Source organism: Rattus rattus, chromosome 1 (assembly GCF_011064425.1).
Source record: "Rattus rattus isolate New Zealand chromosome 1, Rrattus_CSIRO_v1, whole genome shotgun sequence".
NCBI lineage: Eukaryota > Metazoa > Chordata > Mammalia > Rodentia > Muridae > Rattus > Rattus rattus.
Window position 1 is genome coordinate 41,079,873 of NC_046154.1, and position 18,682 is coordinate 41,098,554.

Here is an 18,682-nt window from a genome sequence, read left to right on the forward strand (position 1 = left end):
TGTAGCTAAATGTTTCTAAGTCACTTTCAAAAAACCCAACAACAACAGAAACAAAAACAAAAACAAAACACACCACTTCTTTATACTCTCAGCAAGTGTGTGACATCCCTCCTTCCACGGACCTTCATAGAGAGGAACTCGCTATCACACCAGCCATTCAGGGTTCCCAGGGATGCTTCCAACTGTCTTCTTCCCACCCCCAGCTTTGAGTTCACTCCCCTCCGTGTAGCCTTCTGGTCCCTTTGGGTTTCCTCTTCCTCGATTCTAGTTGAAGAACATTCTGTGTTTTTCCTATCCTCACGGTCCTGACTACCTTCTTCTCCCTCACTTCTTCTATGGCTTCTGTTTTCCTGCTCACAAAATCCTCTCGGTTTTCCCAATGACAACCAGACATGGGCTTGCTGCTCCCAAACCCGCTGTCTCCTGGAATCACAAACACAGTAAATGAGGAACCTGAAAATCCTTAATGGAGGCGGAACTGTCAGAGGGGAGAGCTCACCTACGCGGAACAGGAAAGACATCAAGGAAAGCTCTGCAGTCTTGGCTTTGTTGAGCTCGACTCTTAATCTTTTCTACTTTCCATGACTGGATCGGGCTCACCTCCTTGACTCAATTGTTTGTGATTTCCAAGCCTTACTCCTTTAGACTTGGCTTCAACTTTTGAGTTGCAGTGGAGGCAAGAGGAGGGGTGGAAAGAAAAATCCAGAAGTGGTAAGACTGACCACAAGGAACCAATGGTCAAGAAAGGTAGATGTGAGGAAGGAGAGGCAGTGTGGGGGCAGGGTGGTGGGCGGGCAGGTGGGCGGGCATGGACCAACTTCTAGCGCTTTGGCTTAGGTTCATCTCCACTCCCTCCTTCCCACAGCTTTGAAAATACACTCACTGGGGCAGGGTTGGTCTGGGGTGGGGGGTTTAGCAGAAAAGGGAGTGACTGCTTCCCATTCTAACTGCCACTTCCCCCCCAACCCCAACTTCTTATCCGGCAAAGCTCTATCCACCTCTAAGAATCAGCTTAATAGAATAAACTACTTAGGGCTAAGGCTCCGGGAGAGTCAAAGGCCCTGCAATCGCCTTGCCCATTAAGCCTCTTAGAAGTTAGAGCGCTGCTAAAGAAAGTGATACTATGGCCCGCTACTTAGGAAGAACACAAGGACACAACATCAAAGAGAGGGAGACCTGTTGGGGCACCTGGGAGCATCTAGGTGTAACTGAAGGGGATGAGGGGGTTGATGCTGGAGGACGGCCAGCTGCCAGAATGAGTGCACCTACTGGTCTTCCCAACGAGATTTGGGAGGATATTTCTAGAATGTGCCAACGGGATGAAATCTGGGTAGATTAAAAGCAATTCATCTCTTAGTGCAATGAGGGAAACAGTCTCAAGCCTTGTGTAAGCGCAGAAATTAGAAAAATGAATAAAATAAAAAACCTGGCGGGGGGGGCTAGCTCCACCTTCACCCTAGCCCCATCCCTACCTTAATTCCACCCCAGATAGCCCCACCTCCACTCTACCCTAGCTCCACCCCCACCCTAGCCCCACCCCCAGCAAGTCTAGGTATTTGGCACTTTTCTGTCTTCTCCCAGAGACTCCCGGTGGCTTGCTCTCTGAGTGGCTGGTCAGGCAAAGGCAGACAACCACACTAATATGCCTGGAGTGAGGAAGGAGAGACTCCTTAGTGTCTCCTGAGACTTTCCACCTAAAGACAAAAGCCATTAGCCAGGTATGGTGGTGCATGCCTTAAAAACACTTCGGAGGGGTTGGGGATTTAGCTCAGTGGTAGAGCGCTTGCCTAGCAAGCGCAAGGCCCTGGGTTCGGTCCCCAGCTCCGAAAAAAAGGAAGGAAAAAAAAAAAAACCACTTCAGAAGGTGGAGGCAAGACCATTGGGAATTCAAGGTCATCCCTGGCTACACAGAGAGTGGGAGGCCAGCCTGAGCTACATGAGAGACTGCATCAACACTGCCATTCACTCCTCCCACACACAAGGCTGTGCGTCACCACTGGCCAGGGCTTGCCAGGAGAATAAAGGTGTGTGTGGAGGGAGGAGGGGGAGTGGGGTGCAGCTCAAGATACTTCAAACCTGCCCAAGCATTTGTAATATCAACTGAAGCTAAGGTTTATTGCAGATGTATCTGGTGCTCAATACTGTTTCTCTGACTCTGTGTTTACTTTGTATTCTTTAACACTTATCACAACTCTGTTGGTCCCTCTCACCCTGAGGACTGAGGATCCGGGAAAGGCAGGTTCCACAGTTCAGAACTGGCTCCTACAGCTGCAGCCTTACTAAAGGCTTTCAGCGGCTCAGAGGCAGACGTCACGGTGCTTGCTACACAGGAAGTTAGTAGACCCTAAACTGCCACCCCCAACCCCATGCCGAGGTCTATTTGACAAGCTTTTCGTTTTAGATCATAACTAATCATCTTCAGACCGTGCAGGAGTACTGGAAATAGATACAAATAAGGCACAGTGTCTAACGCGACACAGTGAGGATGACAAGGGCTGTGAATGGGTCAAAACCTGCGGAATGTGAGGAATACCGCCCTATCAAAGACCCTTAAAATCTCTTCAAGTACAAAGGCGGACACATCAAAACACCACAGCTGTGGCCGGCACAGCGCGAGCAGCTTCTTCACAGTCGTATTTTATTTGTTTATTTTTATTTACTTAGGATCCTGGGGATTAATCCCAGGGTCTCATGCATGCTAAGCAAGCACTTTACTACAGAGGAGCTGTACCCTCAGCCTTCTCTGTCACCCCTTAAGCCAGACCCACAGACCTCCCTCTCCAGGGCTTCTTCCTTCCCATTGACTCTGAAGTCACATGGCCTGGGTTCAAACCTCACTTTTGCTACTTCCGCTGTTTTTGGGCCCAAGAAAATGTTGCTGAAGCACTCTGTGCCTCGATTTCTCCCACCTGAAAATGGGTAGCAACCATAAACTGCCTCTCGGGAATTTTATGAATGTTAAGTGACTACTGGGAAATGATGGCTTTGCACCTAGAGAGCACTCTGTAGACTGCCTGACACACAGAAAGTGCTCAGAAGGAGCGAGCCATCGTTAGGAAGAATACTGTGCCCCTGCCACCCTGCCCACAGTCATTTCGCCTGCAATAAAAACACTGGATTTAAACGCATCTGCTGCGGTTAGTTTAAGGGGTAGGAAGTCTCTGGGACTAAATAGAAGGAGAACAGTTCCCCTGGGAGGTAGAAGGAATAACCCTGGAACTTGTTAATTAAGATCTTGTTAATGAATCTGCTTGTTAATGGTCTATTAAATAATCGCACAATGAAGTTTACCTCAGGAGTCAAGTCTCTTTCAAATGCTCGCTCTTCCCAACCCTCCCTGTCCAGCTCTGACTGAGCCGGGTCCTTTCCAGTCCTTCCCAGTTCTATACAGCCCTCTTGGTACCATTGGATGGTACGTCAAGGTTATTACAGCCTAAGGGAGGGCAGAAAGTCTTCGTCATCTCTGCTCTGGCCGTCATTCCTCCAGCCAGGACGCCATGCTTCTGACCTAAATTTGCCCCCACGGAATAGGAAGGAAAACCCAGAAATGAAAACATAGAGGCTCCCCAAAAACTCTGCTGAGAAGCAAAGCAAAGGGTGAGTTCCTTTCACAGGGGGTCTGTCAGCGACGTGACACTTCTGTGTAGATAGGTAGTGGCCTGTGAACCTGCCTTCAGAGACAGTTCACAGAAGATGGGTAACTTTTGTCCCAGACTACTGAGGAAAACCACATGTACATTTCAGGAAATGGACTCCTTAGTGCAGCCCAGCTTCAAGGACGGACCTGAGAGGTTCCCTCTAGGTTGGGCATTTGGTTGCTTCATTAACTATTTGGGCATCCTATGGCCACTTAGCCTTTTAGACCTAGATTCTTGAAAGTGAGTGTGCCTGTGCGTATGTGTGTGCATGTGCTGTTTATATGGCTGTGTTTAGATTAGAGAAGGCCGTGTTATCTTTTTAGACACAGAAAGCCTGTACGGGCCAAGGGTTAGTCAACATCTCTTATTTCATACACAAGAAGATGACGCTCAGAGAGACGCAGATCGCTGAAGTCACCCTCACCGTGTAGTCACCCCTTCCTATGCAAGGGGTGTCCAGCCCTTTGCTGGCCCTCGTGCGGTCCTTTCACCTGCTGGAGGTGGGACGGCTATGATGTCAGCGGGCAGCCTCAGCAGAGCTCACTGGTGTTTCTGTAGACATCTGTTAACTATCCCAGTCTATACGGAGCCAGGTGCTTGCTACAAGAGGAGACACAGTGGAAGGAATGACAGCAGGCCCCAGACGTGGGTTCACGTCAGAGGGGTGGGCAAGCAAAGAACTGAACTACAACGTGTTTCAAGGGGGGGGGAGGCTATTTCGGGAAGAAGCACCACCCCCAAATCTAGACGCAGTTAACAAGGGCGTTTCTCACCCACAGACATCTGAAGTTCCTGAGCCTCAGACTGAACCCTGTTCACATTCCACTTAACCTTCCACCCTCTGGCAGATTCACCCAAGGGGTTCCAGCAAAAAGCCAAAAGCCAGACAGTGGTGACTAATTCCTCTAACCCTCCAAGCCTTATTTCTGTACAAATAAGCATTTGAAAGCTCCAGGGCTGGAGAAGAGGGAAGGAGGCTGACAAAAAAAAAAAAAAAAAAAAAAACCAACCCAAACAGAAGCAGAATAGCGCTCTGAGCACAGCAAACACTGAGCCCTCTGCAGCCCCTCCAGCAGCGCAGCGGCAACCAGCAGACAGCCGTTGGCAGGAGCCCAAGGCGCATCAAGGCATGCTGGACTCCTGCACATCTGGCTAAGCACCTCATACCCCTCTGCTGGTTGCCTCATAAGGACAATCGTGTACTAAGGAGGGGAGGTCTGAGCATGTGTAGTCAGCTGATCAGTAAGTAATAAGGGAAGCCAAGGGGGCGACTGGAAGAGGGGCCAAGGCAGAACTGGGGATGGCAGGGCCAGAGGCACCTGGACAGATGGTCCTATGGCAGGAGGCTGAAAAAAGGCACTGCTGGTCCCCAGGACCCACATCTTCATCCCTAGCTTCCAGAATCCCTGGGTAGAACCCAGCCTATCCTTTCTAACTAGTCCTTAGGCTCCCCATTTAAGACCAAAAACCTCTGCAAAACCTTCCCTCCAGTCTTGCACAGACATCACCAGGGAGGCTCCTTCTGAACTCACAGAGGTTCAAAGACTCCAATGTGGGCCCTGGGAACCTGAATTATGGGGGACAGGCACCAGCAATCCTGACCCCCTTCCTTCTTCCTCCCCATCACCACAGGTGCACCTAAGCAGCTCACTTGTGAACCTCAGCCACGGGGCTGACTCCCTGTCCTGTGATTCGTACACGAACGCACGATGCTTGTTCCAGGCTCGCTCTTCCCACGTGCATAGCCTCCCTATTCACCTTGAACTCGAGGCCCTCAAGAAGAGGAAGTGGGATCTAGTTCTCTGACTCCCGTGCAGATAGCGCTGGGCCAAACGCTCTACACACAGAAGCGCAGGAAATGCTGTGGATGTAGGGAGATGAGGAAGATAAGAGGTGGGGGAAAACCGCGGGCGGGCTGGTGGAGGCCCCAGCGCAGAAACTGCTTTTAGTGTCGTTGTGTGCCAGACTGGGACAACGGTTGGCTCCGCTGTCTTTTTCACTTCTTCAATTCTCTTGGCACTAACCTACCCTGTGAATGGCAAGTCTGAGCAATGTTCCTCCCACTGGAAACTTTGCCAGGAGCTGGTGCCAGGAATCTAGGTGCATAGTGAAGGCCCGCCAAGTACTCTAAGTCAGGAGACCTATCATATTTCTGTGGAGTACCGAGTATAGACTTGACCATGAACTTCGGCAAAAAGGCAAGGAACCTTATCTACCTGACTAAACATCACCATGGAAAGGTCTTCCCTTCTCTCAGGAAAAAAAATTGCTGAGTCCCTTATTCTGTGCCAAGCTCAGCTCTGGGTTCTCCTGGGTCTTCTGATATTAAGATACACATTATAAGCCATCGGATACTATTTTACAGTGACTTATCTTTAGAAAGCTATGTTTCTGTTTTGTTTGTTTGTTTTTTGAGATACTATGTAGCCATGATTGGTCTGTTGCTCCCTATGTAGAACCAGGCTGGTCTCAAACTCATAAAGATCTACCTGCCTCTGCTTCCTGGAGTATTGGAATTTAAGGTGTGCATTACCATGCCTGGCTTAGAAAGCTGCTTTAAAAGCAGGGTCCTCTCTGATGTTGAGCCTCAGAATCATCTAAGCACCAAATGGATACTGTCAAGAAAGCTTGAATAAGGTACCGTCCTTATCCGAGGTCACATCTCAGATCCTACCATAGAGAAATGGTATTCTCAGTTTATCGCAGTCAACCCAGGCCGGCTCTGGAGTTCTTTTTTCCATTCTCAGATGCAATACTCCATCCAAAAAAAAGTAAACTGTTGTACGGAGCTGCTTTGACTAAATAATGGCCTGATTTTCAGATATCAGCTTAAAGGTTGCCCGCTTCGCCGATAGCCGAATCTCAGATGAGATCAGATACTCCTGCTTCTAATCCCAGGCTGGTTTTAGACTTCTCTGGCTGTAACACTTTTTACGATTCCCTTCAGAAGCTAACTGAACTTTAAGCTCCAGGACAGCACAAGCTATGATTATTCTCTTACCACTCCCTCCCAGCAGAGACTGGTGCTAGTAACAATGTAGACACATGATGAAATAGATCAACCGATGTATTCCATTCTCCTCTGGTGACATGCTCTGCCATCGTTTTTCCACCACCAAACAGCCAAGAGAAAGAAGCACCATCCTCTTTGCAATACCAATATCTCACAGAAACAAGACCGGGCTTCTACCAGGCGGTGGTGGCACACACCTTTAATTCCAGCAATAGAAAGGCAGAGATTGGCGAATCTCTGAGTTCAAGGCCAGCCTGGTATACAGAGCAAGTTCCAGGATAGCCAGGGCTACACAGAGAGACCCTGCTTTGAAAAAACAAAAACAGAAACAAAATAAAACAGCAAAACTCCCAATTTCCTAGGACCACCACAATACAGAGACCACGATCAAAGTGCGATGCTCCAAAAGTCAATAGAACTTCACCAAAAGTCCTAGAGTGCTTGCCAGCCATGAGCCAGCTGTCACAGACTGGAAGGTCTCCTTCAAGTGACTCAGCTCCTCCTGGTCTGAGTTCTCTCATGAAGAGGGGGCTTTGGCAGCAAGGAAGGGAGGAGACTAAAAAGCTGTCCACAGTGGGAAGTCAGAGAGAGGCGGTTTAGCAACTCTGTGGACAGGAAAGGGTTAACTTGGCATGTCTAGATTCCCACCCCACCCTGTAAATCAGCCTTGACTGCTGCTGGGGTGAATGAAGCCCCACCAGGTCGCCCTGTCAGGAAGGAAGCTCTTGCATCCAGACTTCTGTTGTTCTAAGGATTTTTTTTTTTTTTTTTTTTTAATTTTACTGCTCAGGAAGGAAGCCGGAGCCTAGCCCCTAACTGCAACCCTGCTTACCCCTTCCCCCAGTGTGTCCCACTGTCTTCGCCTCTGGACTCACCTACACTCCCCTTTCTCCTCTCCTACTATTCCTAAGGAAAGGAACATTCTGCCATTTGGAGTTCAGTCTCAAATTTGCCCTCTCTTCAAAACTGAAAATGAGCAGGATCTGGTGGCATCGTGTAATTCCAGTATAGAGGAGGCTGAGGCAGGAGGATCATTACAAGTTACAGGGAAGCCTTGACTATACGGTAAGTTCCAGACTAGTCTGTACAGCATAGTAAGTTTCAGACTAGCTTGGGCCACAGAGCGAAACCTTGTGTCAAAAAACAAAACAAAACAAAACAAAACAAAACAAAAAACCCAAAACAAAACAAAAAAACCACTTCAAATTGAGAGTACCAGCCACACACCTCTGAGTCTACATGAGGAGAGAGAGCCTGGTGGCTGGGAGCAGAACTTGGTGTTCCCATCATCCGTGAAGATGTTGTGGCTCCTCAGGGAGCTGCACCTCTTCCTTAAAGGGAGCCACAAAGAAGCCCACAGAGACAGCTGGCTGCTAGCCTTTGGTGGCTGTCACTGACACACACCTTTGTGAACAGGGGACCTTCCAAATGTGTCCTGAACCACAGCCTCAAACACAGGGTTTAACCCTCAGCTAGAGGATTGGTCTCATCTTTCCCTACAGACATGCAGAGTCATTCTCTGGTGTTCCCTGGCCCCATGGGGCTTGCTTTGACAAAGAGAGAGGCACTGACTTTATTTGTGACCCTGAGTAATGGCAGCCAGGCCTCTTTTACTCCCTGGAGAATGAATACAGGCACTACATGCATAGGAGGCCTGTCCCGGCCTAGCCCTGCCCCCCTAATCCCTCCCCGGCAGCCCCCCTACCGCAGAGCTGTGGCTGTATTTCTCTCCTGACCTGCAAGGCCCCTCCAAGCCCCATCCTAAGCCTCCCCCAAGCACAACAATCCATCATGCTGTAGGACTGTGACACACACGGATGGGGGGAGGTTCACGGATTCCTCTCACACAGGCAAGAGGGTGAAAGTGTCTGTGTAACTTAAAATCTACAGGCATTCTCAAACTCCGGAACTTTGCATTCTAATACTAGTTAAATACCACTCTAGCAAGTCTCCTTAGGCAGGGCCCAAGCCGCCATCACTCACAGATTCTAATTCGCTATTTATTCCCAACACTGCGCGATGATGCAAAGTCTTGACTAAGGAAACACCGAGAGATTGAGGTCCTTTGACCTGGGCCACCGTCTGAATCATTTTAGCCTAGTAAAGTCCCTTCCAGACTTGGACACCCAGTTTATCTAACTCTTAATATTAACTTGCTTATGAATAAACCCAGGGTTAATCTTGGTGGCTAGACGATGATCAAGGGAAGGGAAGCAGCTGGCCATCACAGAAAAAGGCTCGATCGACAACCTCTCTCCCTCCCTCTTTGTGCATTGCCATAAGGTGGAGTGGGTGAGAGGGTCCTTTGCACATGCTGGCTACTAATGACCCCGTGTTTAGCTACACTGGGGTCTCTAGCAAGGAAGAATCATCGCCTTATCGTCCTGGGAATGACAACGGTCGTTACATATTGACACTTAATGGTTAGCTATGTATCTGTGACCATTCAGTCCTCCACAACAACTCTGTTAGGTCCTGTGGTTCCCAACTTGCAGGTGGGAGTACTGAAGGCTGGGCAGGTTAAGTAATTTACCTAGCAAGGAAGCTAAAGGGTGGTAACTCAACTCCGGAGGCTGCGTTCATTGACTTCTATATTCTATTGCCTCTTCACCTTTGGAGTTGAAGCTCAAGGGGCCCCGCCCAGCTTTTATTCCTCTAACAGGTATTTATTATGCTAGGCTGCTCTGACTTGATTTAAATCAAACTCAAAAAAAAAAAAAAAAAAGCAAGGTCAAATGAGAGTAATATAGGATTATCTGGCACCTAAATGGGAATCATATACCTGAAAATAAAGCAGAGGCCTTTCCAGGGCTGCTCCTGCCCTCCCACACCCCCAGCTCTGTCCTTGCTGCTCTGAGATAGGTGCAGAGCTATATGTCTCAACCACAAAAGGATTTCAGTGGGAAAAGACAGTTCTCATGAGGCGAGCCGTAGGAGGCTTACGGAGCTTGCTGTCTCTTGACACCATGCTACCTGTGCCCCGCTTCAGTTCCAGACAGACCATGCAATATCTGAATGGCCAGCCGGTTCTACGGGCTTACGTGGCTCCCAGATTGCTCGATTACTTCTAGCTTCAACTAGGATCTAGACAGAAACTTTTAAACACACACTCAAAGAAGGTGTAAAACCTGGGTTTACTGTGGGAACACATGGACAGAAGAGGCTCCACTCTTGAGTTCCTAGAAGAAGGTTGGGGGGGGAGTAAATTTCAATTATTTTTATGTTATGGGAGTGTTTTACTACCCCACGTCATCAGGAAAATAAGTCTGCATTTGAGGAATAGATTTCATGGATCTCCCCTCCTTTTGTCCATCAAGCTCAAGGCCCCCAGTCTTGGCTCGAGCCTGCATATCTTTAGGATGAGTGTGGTCCTGTAGCAAATGAGTAGTGTGCTAATCGGAACTTCGAAGTCTAGACTGAACCTAGATCCATATATTTGACCTCACCTAAAATGTAGTAAGCCCTTTGATATGTTTGGCAAGAGTGCAATAAACACACACACACACACACACACACACACACACCACAACACATCCCCCCTTACACAATACCAAAACTAAAATGTAGCCAAGATTTAAAAAAATAAGTTTAGCCCATTGGGTAGGGCTGAAATGGGATAAATTCCTGTTTATCTAGCCTCTACCAGGGTTATCCATTCCATGTCCTTAACCTGGAAAAGAAATAATAAAGTTCTATTCATTTGTTTATTATTATTATTATTATTATTATTATTATTATTATTATTATTATTATTATTATTTGTAGACCAGGCTAGACTTGAACTCACAGAGATCCACCCACCTCTGCCTCCCGAGGGCTGAGATTAAAAGTATGCACTACCTTGCCTGCCACAAAGTTCTTCTTGGAGGAAATGTTTCTCTTTCCTCCAAAGAGATATTTATCAGTCCCCCACCCGGAGCACACACTTCGAGGATAAAAACACATTCTGTTCAGTTACAAATGCACAATTGAAGTGACACTTTTAAAATTTGTAAGGCATGTTGGTGGCTGAATAGCAATACATTATCTTGAAGTTTTCAGTTTCTTTAAGAGAGATAAAAATGGTGCTGAGAACGACTGTTAACATGTAGGAATATTCAATTCCAAAAATTATGGTTATTTTAGTGTTAAAATCGTGTGGATTTTATTATGACATGTATCATCACCCCAAATCTCAAGTACTTATAAGAGCAATGTCAACATGTGGTCTTTTATTTATTAACTAGATGCATGTGGTTTATGGGTTAAAACCAAGAAAAAAAAACATTAAAATTTTCAACTCGATTAAATGAATTGACACTTTAAATCTGGAGTATTCGCAAATGTTACATTTTATCTTGTGCTAATATTTATTGACCAGATGGTGGTAGTTAGTAAGGGTTAAAAATAAGAAAAAAAATTTTATTTTTCAGTTCTCTTCTGCCTAACTAAAGAGGATAGAGGGCAGAGAGCAACTTTTGATTCAGTGTGAGGTTTTGTTCTATTTGTGAGGTTTTTGTTTTGTTTTCAAACAACAAAAAGGGTGGGGGGCTACCAAATAATCAACCTGGGACCGCTGACCGGAAGGCAGTTCCGGACAACTTCCCGTGGGAAGAGTTCCAGAAATTGCCCTGACTTTAACGAGTCCCGCTGTGCTGGCTGCGAGCCTCCCAGCGTCATAGGCGACCGCGGCTGCCTCGCCCGAATACCAGCAATCCTGCAGATTCACCAAGCCGGGACTTGGGAAAGACTCCCCGGAATATTTTACAGATTCGAAAAGCAAGATGAAGGGGAGAAATTCTTTTTGAAACCGAAAGGAGAAGCCTCAAAGCCCTACTACCCAGAGGAAAGCTGGGTCCACATGCGTGTGCACAAGTCCATTTGGGTCCCCACGACCTCGGCCCCCTCCTGGCTCAGTGCCCCACCCGCTCCATGGCCACCCGCACGCGCGCGTGGAGTCCCAATCACTCCCGGGCACCAGCCTGCACATCTCGCCCGGTCGCTGTCATTGCCAAGGAACTGGGTTCTTAGAGCGACGTGGGCGCCTGGGGACGTGGAGGGCGGGGGGTAGGGTGTCGCACGGACCTTCCCCGCACCCTGGGGACCGCGCGCGGACTTCTCCTGAAGAGCGACGGCGAGGTCAACCACATCCCTAAAAGCTCTTGTGGGGCCACCTGGGCCACAGGCGCTGCCCACTGGGTGGCCCGGTCTGTGCGCGCGTCCCCGCGCCCTCCCCCCACGGTCAATTACCAGCCACCCCGATGCGGGCAGCCAGGCGCTGGCTGGCGACCGTGAGGAAACGGCAGTCCGGATCGCTTCTGCATGACAATTGACTCGAGGGAGGGCGCTCCGCAAGGAGGGAGGACGGCCCCGGGGTCCACGTCTCACCATGGTGATGAGGCATTCCCTCCGTGAGAGGCGACCACGGGCGAGGGCCGGGGAGAGCGGCCGCCAGAGCCAGCCCGGGCGCCGGCGAGCAGCGCGCAGAGCAGAGCCAAGCCAGGCCAGATGGCTCTGTAGCCATCGGGGACCGCTCCCGTTCAGCCCGGCCCCACTTTAGCTGTGCAAACATTTCTTTATCCCAACAAGACAATTAAACCCAGCAGCATGAAAGGGAGTATCCGTGACTGTGTTGGGAGTGAACAAACGGTAACAACCACACACATCACAGGAGTTCTTGCCCCGCGGGAGAATGGGGTGGGAGGAGAACCCAAAGCAGCTGAGCGCATCACAGGGCTAGACCCGGGCAGGCAGGACCCAAGCAGTCAAGATACAGGCAACCCTCTGACCCCTCTTTCTGGTCAGTGGCTGACCCTTCACACTGGTCATCTGCTCCAGCTGCAGTCCAGCTGCAGTCCAGAGGTGGAGCCTGGGAACTAGTGTTCCCTGCCCACTCGGATCCCAGAGCCTTTGGAAAGTATCCGCTTTATCTCGCCCCTATGATGTCAGCTGGTTTTCCAAGCTGCTTTGGCCTGAGTGGGCTAGACTGATTCATAGGGTCTTCCATGACCCGTGCCTTTATAAAGACGAATCTAGAGTGCAAAATACCACCTCCAATCAGGGCTTTTGGGCCCTGGGGCTGGCTGACTTTCCAAATATATCAAAAGATGAGCAAGACAGGGGCTTCTGGGAGATCTCAAGTTCCCTGGCCACAGGAAAGGCTGAGGGGAGAAGTCCAAGGGAACCACTAATGATTAGTGACCGGTGTCCCTTCCTGGGGTAAACCAGACGGCAAAGCCAGCCACAGCTCCACAGGGACAGTTCTGACTTCTCTCAGGTCTAGAGTAAGCATGCATGTTAACCAACTCCAATGTGGGGTTAGATAAGAAGGCTGGTCAAAGGTGTGACAGGTCAGGCTGGAACGTGGGCACAGGGATGGCCTGAAGGATTGCCATCAAGAGATAGACGCACATGGCAGGCTCCAGAGGACACACGGGGGGAGTAATAAATGTGGACGCTAACACCGGGCAGCGCGTAGGACTTACCTCCTCTTTTGCTGTAAAGTTTCCTTAATGAGGAATGTTTATTTTAAAGGCCCTGGGAAACACATCTATAGACACTTCATATGTAACACACAACATGGGCCGTTCGTAATTGGCCCATAAATTCTAGCGTCATTTCCCTGGACGAGGAGCCTTGGGGACTGGTTCAGGGAATGACAATAAACGGGAGTTACCTCGGTCTCCTTCCTGGGGAATTACGCATCCTTCGTGAACAGCTTCTCACAAAACCACATCTCCCATTTTCCAGGGCCAGTAAGTCGGTCCTGCGGCGCGCAGGCCGCCTTGCTTCACAGGGCCTAACACCTACCTTGGGGTCACCTGCAAAACCAGGTGGGTAGACAGGCAAGCAACTGCAAACCCCCACTAGAAGAGAGGACACCTCCCAAACAGATATACTTGTGTCTGTTTTTCTTTTTTCTACACACATTTAATCACAAAAGAAATCCTGCCTATCAGCACTCCAGTTAAGGGCTGAACACGTGTGCACTACAGCATGTCTGCAGGCGTCCTTTTGAAAGGCGCGTGAACATCTCTGCATATGGATGCAAACCAAGAGCAGGGGGTGGCTGCCACAGTAAAACCTGTCAGTGTTTCCATTATAAAACTGATCTCCAGCAACCTAAAACACAATCAGAAAACTTGTACACCCAGTAAGGAACCTGAACACCCATGCTCACCCCACCCCACCTACCAGCAAAACTATAAATTCTATGAGGCTCAGTTCCCATGTAGGACTTTTACTCTTACATTTAATTAAGACTTAGAAAAAGGGTCTATGAGAAAATATTTGCCTGACAAAACTGAAAAAAAAATCAGCCAACCATATCAGAAATTAATTCTAAATTTTAATAATTGACAAATCTAAAACACACATGGCTCAATTTGGCAGTGTGGGCACAGGCATGGCATCCTGTGCCCATGCTCCTCTGAACAGTTGCTCTCCACTCTTCTGGCTTCCCAACCCCCACTGCTGCCCCATCTGCCCCTGAGCTCTCTCTCCCTTTGGAAGCAGTCTTGTATACTGTCACTCGATTATCTGAGAAATATTACTTATTTCAAAACGGTTCTGTAGGGAGGACCCGAAAGGCATCTAGTGGGGATAATCAGGCCTCCTAACGGCCCTTAAATATGTATTTACATAAAACAGACCATAAATATTCTGACACACGTCGGGGTGTATGACAGGAGCCAAGAAAGCTGCCACTGACTTTGTCACGGTGCTCTTCTAGCCTTCCTAGAAGAAAATGTCTCTCCTTCCTTCCAAAAGCTCAGAATCAAAAACATAGGTGTCGGCCACCTGCATCGGTTCTGCCCCTGCAAAGGTAGCAGTTATGTCACCTGAGGCAAGGAAGGGGAAGGAGGCATAGATCCAGGGCCACCACTGGGCACAGTCTCCTCTTCACTTGATGCCTTTGTTTCTGTTTAAAGATTAGTCTTAAATACAACCCTAGTAATCTGGGTGTGTAAAGGATCCTGTACTCCCAGATCTTCCTACAAGCACAAGGGGAAGAACACAAAGTAGTCTATAAAGGAAGGATATTTTAAACAAAAGGAAAGAGGGTTCCCCATTCATAAGACATTTTGAAATAAAGAAGTTTCCCCGCCCTTTTGATCAGAGTCCCATTAATTTCAAGGTCAGAATTCCATTTCACTTGGAAGACAGACTCATTTAATTTTTCTCCACCCAGGCGTATTCCTGTGTGAGGGATCCATCTCCACGGGGGATGGCACCACCATACAATGCAAACCAGGCAAACAGAAGAGTTATGGCTTTGACACGCAGAGGGGAATGGATAGCCACACTATGGGTTCTGACTTGACTAACAAGCTTGTGCCTGCTCTGGCAGTCTGACACCGGTTTGGGCTCAAATGGTAACAAAATAAAAGTAAGCAGGGTTTGTGGGGCGAGGAGAAAGGAGTCTTGATCACCCGGTGTTACTTTACCTCACACTGGTTTTGAGAGAATTTCATTTTCAACTTGTACTTGGAGGGAAAAGTGGGGAAGAACTGGTTACACCCTGACCCAACAAAGCTTTAGCAGGGGCCAGGAGCCTTCGACACTCAACAAACGAAAACAGAAACAAAATAGAAAATCAGCCCAACGCAAGGCCAAACACCTGTCCGGCAGGTACACCTGAGGAGCAGGATCCCAGCACCTGCCAGTCAACAGAAACTGAGAAGGTGACAGCCAGTGGGCTTCGTGGCAGTTCTGCTGACACCAGCCGCAGCCTTTTCCCCTGAAGTGGGGAGGTCTCTGGCTTACAGACACTGACATAAAAGACACACTCTCCACATATTTCAAAACCAAAGAGCGATGGATTTACAAGGCAGGTTGATTTTATGGTGACTTTTATTGAAAAGGTACGCTGGGTGTAGGCAGATGCCTTTTAGCACAGGAAAGTTAACACAGTGCCTAATTCAAGGAGACAGCCTGAGGAAGCAAGGCCGACAGGGGAGAAAGCAGCAATGTCTCTATTACTCTCCTCGGCATCATAAAGAGAAGAGAAAAAAAAATGGTGTTCGTGTTGGTGGTTAGAGAGCGGACAAGAGCACAAAAAAAAGCAGAGGAGAGGGGAGAGCAAACCTCAGATGTAGTTTTCTTAAGAAAATAAAATGAAGCAAGTCTTAGAACAAAAGGTTGGAGGGGAAAACACCCTCAGTTCATAAATTCGCACCAGGCCCAAAGAAAGCTATTCTGTCTACCACAGCCCCAAAGCTTCAAAACACAATTATTTTTTTATTATATCAGAGTAGAAGATTGCAGGGTTCTGCCCTTCTAGTCTACAAGTTCCCGAGAAAGGTTAAGTTGAAGCGATTAGTGAGTGTAGCCAGAACCTACTAAGGCACCAGAGAACATGAGAAAAGCCATTTCATAAGCAGGAATTAATAACAGTTGTGAACATCAACCATGGGGCAGTCACCCGGGTCAGCTATGTCTAGTCCTAAAAGCTCGCCCTGAGATAAGCATCCAGCAAACCTTCCGGTCCCGAGAGAAATCAGCTTTCCAGCCTTGGGATCGCAAGGAGAGCACAGCTGTTTGAAAGACTTTCTGGTGACCGACCACACCTTTGTCCTTCTGTGAACTACAACCTGATGCTGACCCAAGAGCTGAGAGCTGAGAAAATAAAGTCACGTGGAGTATGATACAGTGGGAAAACGAAGAAAAATGTTAACACTCCGGTCAGGAGACCTTGCAAAGAACACAGCAAAGCCAGACAGGGTGGGCAAGCTTCCTTGGGCCCCCAATTCCCTGAGAAACTATGCTTTCTAACAAAATGGCTTTCATTCCTGTGTGCCTATGGCACCCTCTTCCCTCCTCAGTCTCCAGAGAAGCCAGCCAGGTCTGGTCCTGAGACCAGCTTGCCTCTGGCTACCATCGGAAAACCTGCAAGAACTATGTATCATTGATCACTGAGGAGAGGTAAGTAAGCATCAGCCATCCGAAGCTATCACAGGGGACACGGTTGGCCTTTCCCGTCCCTAGGAGCATGTGCAATGCGGCCAACCTGTTGAACACTTCTGCGAGGCAGGCTTACTGGGGGCGAGGAGGGGGCTGCAACCAAAGTACTTACATCTGTCATTCCGATCCTCTGGACTCGAGGAGGTTTCCCGGTCAGAGATGAGGCCAGACACGGCAAAGATCTTCTTCCCAGTATCATCAACCTTAAGTGAACCAGGGGAGCTAGACGGCAGCTGTGTCCCAAAGTCATATTCCTTGCCGTCTGCATCTGAGAAGCGCAGGTGGGGAGACTCTGTGTCGTGACAGTTCTTGAGTCTCTTGGCTGGCGTAAAGGCTGACTGATAGCTCTCCCTGTCCTCCGTGGAAGCGAAGGGACGGAATGCCCCCACGCCACTGTGGTTTAGCATACTGATTGGGGTGCAATCTAGATTTGGGGGGGCAAACTGGGGGTGGAGGTGTAGTAAGGAAGGGGGGAAATCACGATTGGCAAAAGTGCCCGGCACCCCACCTTGACGGTGGTACATAGAGGCAAAGGTGTAAGAGCCATTGGTGAAGGGAATATGAACGTCTTTGTCTACTGAGACAGGTACACCAAAGGGTCGTGGCTGCTGACACGGGATGGAGGCATCCCTGCTGGCCTCGGCGGTGGACGCCAGGACCATCAGTGCCGGGGATGCCAGAGGGTTGGGAAGATAGGATGAGTTCTCCATCTTGAAGGCTGCCCGGTGTAAGTCCATCGGAGTCTCTTTCGATGGCCGGTGTCACGCAAGAAGCAGTCTTCCCTGGGAGGGAGGCCAACCTGCACCTTGGATCAGGGCGAGGATTATTACTGGGGAATCATGCCCTCCGAAGACCTGCAGAAACAGCAAAGAGGAAAAAAAGAGGGGGGAGGAAAGTCAGGGAGAGGTAAAAAAAAAAAAAAAAAAGGGGAAACCCCAAGTGATTGAAACACCATCCTTCTGGCTTACAGATGCTCGGGCAAGAGACACCACAGGCTTTAGGAGCCAGTGGGCAGCAGCAGCAGACCGTTTTCATTCAGGAAAATCAATAGACAACTTACTGTGATGTACGCGCAGCTGACTTTGGTCCCTACACGTTCCGGGTGAAATGCGCCTGAGCCCAGCAAAGGAAAAAAAAATCATAAAACCTCCAAATACAATATTCCCCGAGCAAATGAGCTTTGGAAGGCCAAGTCACCCCGTAGATTAGGTGGAGGGGGGGTCTATATCTTAAAGGGCTTCCACCTACGAACACCACTCATGGCCAGCTTCTGGCTTAGGTACAGAAAGACCAGGCTCTACCTAACTGATGTCCCATGTTAATATCTTTCTTCATCCTCACACTGACAGGTCCCTATGACACACACATCTAGACTGTACATATTAGTTGGTACAAACTGTACGTGCGGCTGAACCACACTCATTGACCGATACGATACATACGCAGACATCTTCATACAATCACCTAAGAACGTTTCTAGAAATCAGTGCCACGTGAACAATTTTTTTTCTCTTACGCACGGTCCCCTCTAATTACACAGGCCTCCTAGTTCTTCTCTCATCTAAAAAAAGAACCAAGACCTTCATCAACAGAATGCCCGGCACTCCTGACAATGTTTAAAAACATAACTAATGCCTTTGGCCCATGGTCTCTTCCAGGCATATCAAAGGACAGATTGGTAATCCTAGTTACTAATACAGTCACTCCTAAGGAAATTTGTAAACTGCCTTGGATCTGCCATTAACCTTTAGAGCAAAATGTTAACAAAATCTCGGACTTATTTTCCTCTGTTTATTGGCCCAGGCAGAGCTGATGTCCAATAAAGGGCCCCCAGAACAAACTGGATTTCAAAGAGTCTCCTTCCAGTTTCCCTTATAAAATTAGGCTGCACGTTTTCATAGCTACTGATTCGGTTTCTAATATGTTGCATGCTGGTTGGGGGAGAAGAACCGTATTGTCAAAAGGCAGGGTAAGTTGAGTACCAAGACTTACTAGCTGCAAATCTGTATTCTCAGTAGAAACTGAAAGGAACTTAAATATAACCCAAACTTCCATCTGCTACAGTTTCTAAATTGAGCCATGTCAAAAA

At 48.5% G+C, this 18,682-nt stretch overlaps 1 protein-coding gene across 1 annotated transcript in view; it reads right to left on the reverse strand.

The window, feature by feature from the left end:
- Positions 1 to 18,682, reverse strand: part of Rnf220 (ring finger protein 220) — a 219,720-nt gene that overhangs the window by 195,634 nt on the left and 5,404 nt on the right. Inside the window, exon 2 of the mRNA XM_032900005.1 lies at positions 16,706 to 17,447. Within this exon, the coding sequence (XP_032755896.1) occupies positions 16,706 to 17,330 (625 nt within the window). The 5' untranslated portion in view covers positions 17,331 to 17,447. The remainder of the gene's footprint in view (positions 1 to 16,705; positions 17,448 to 18,682) is intronic.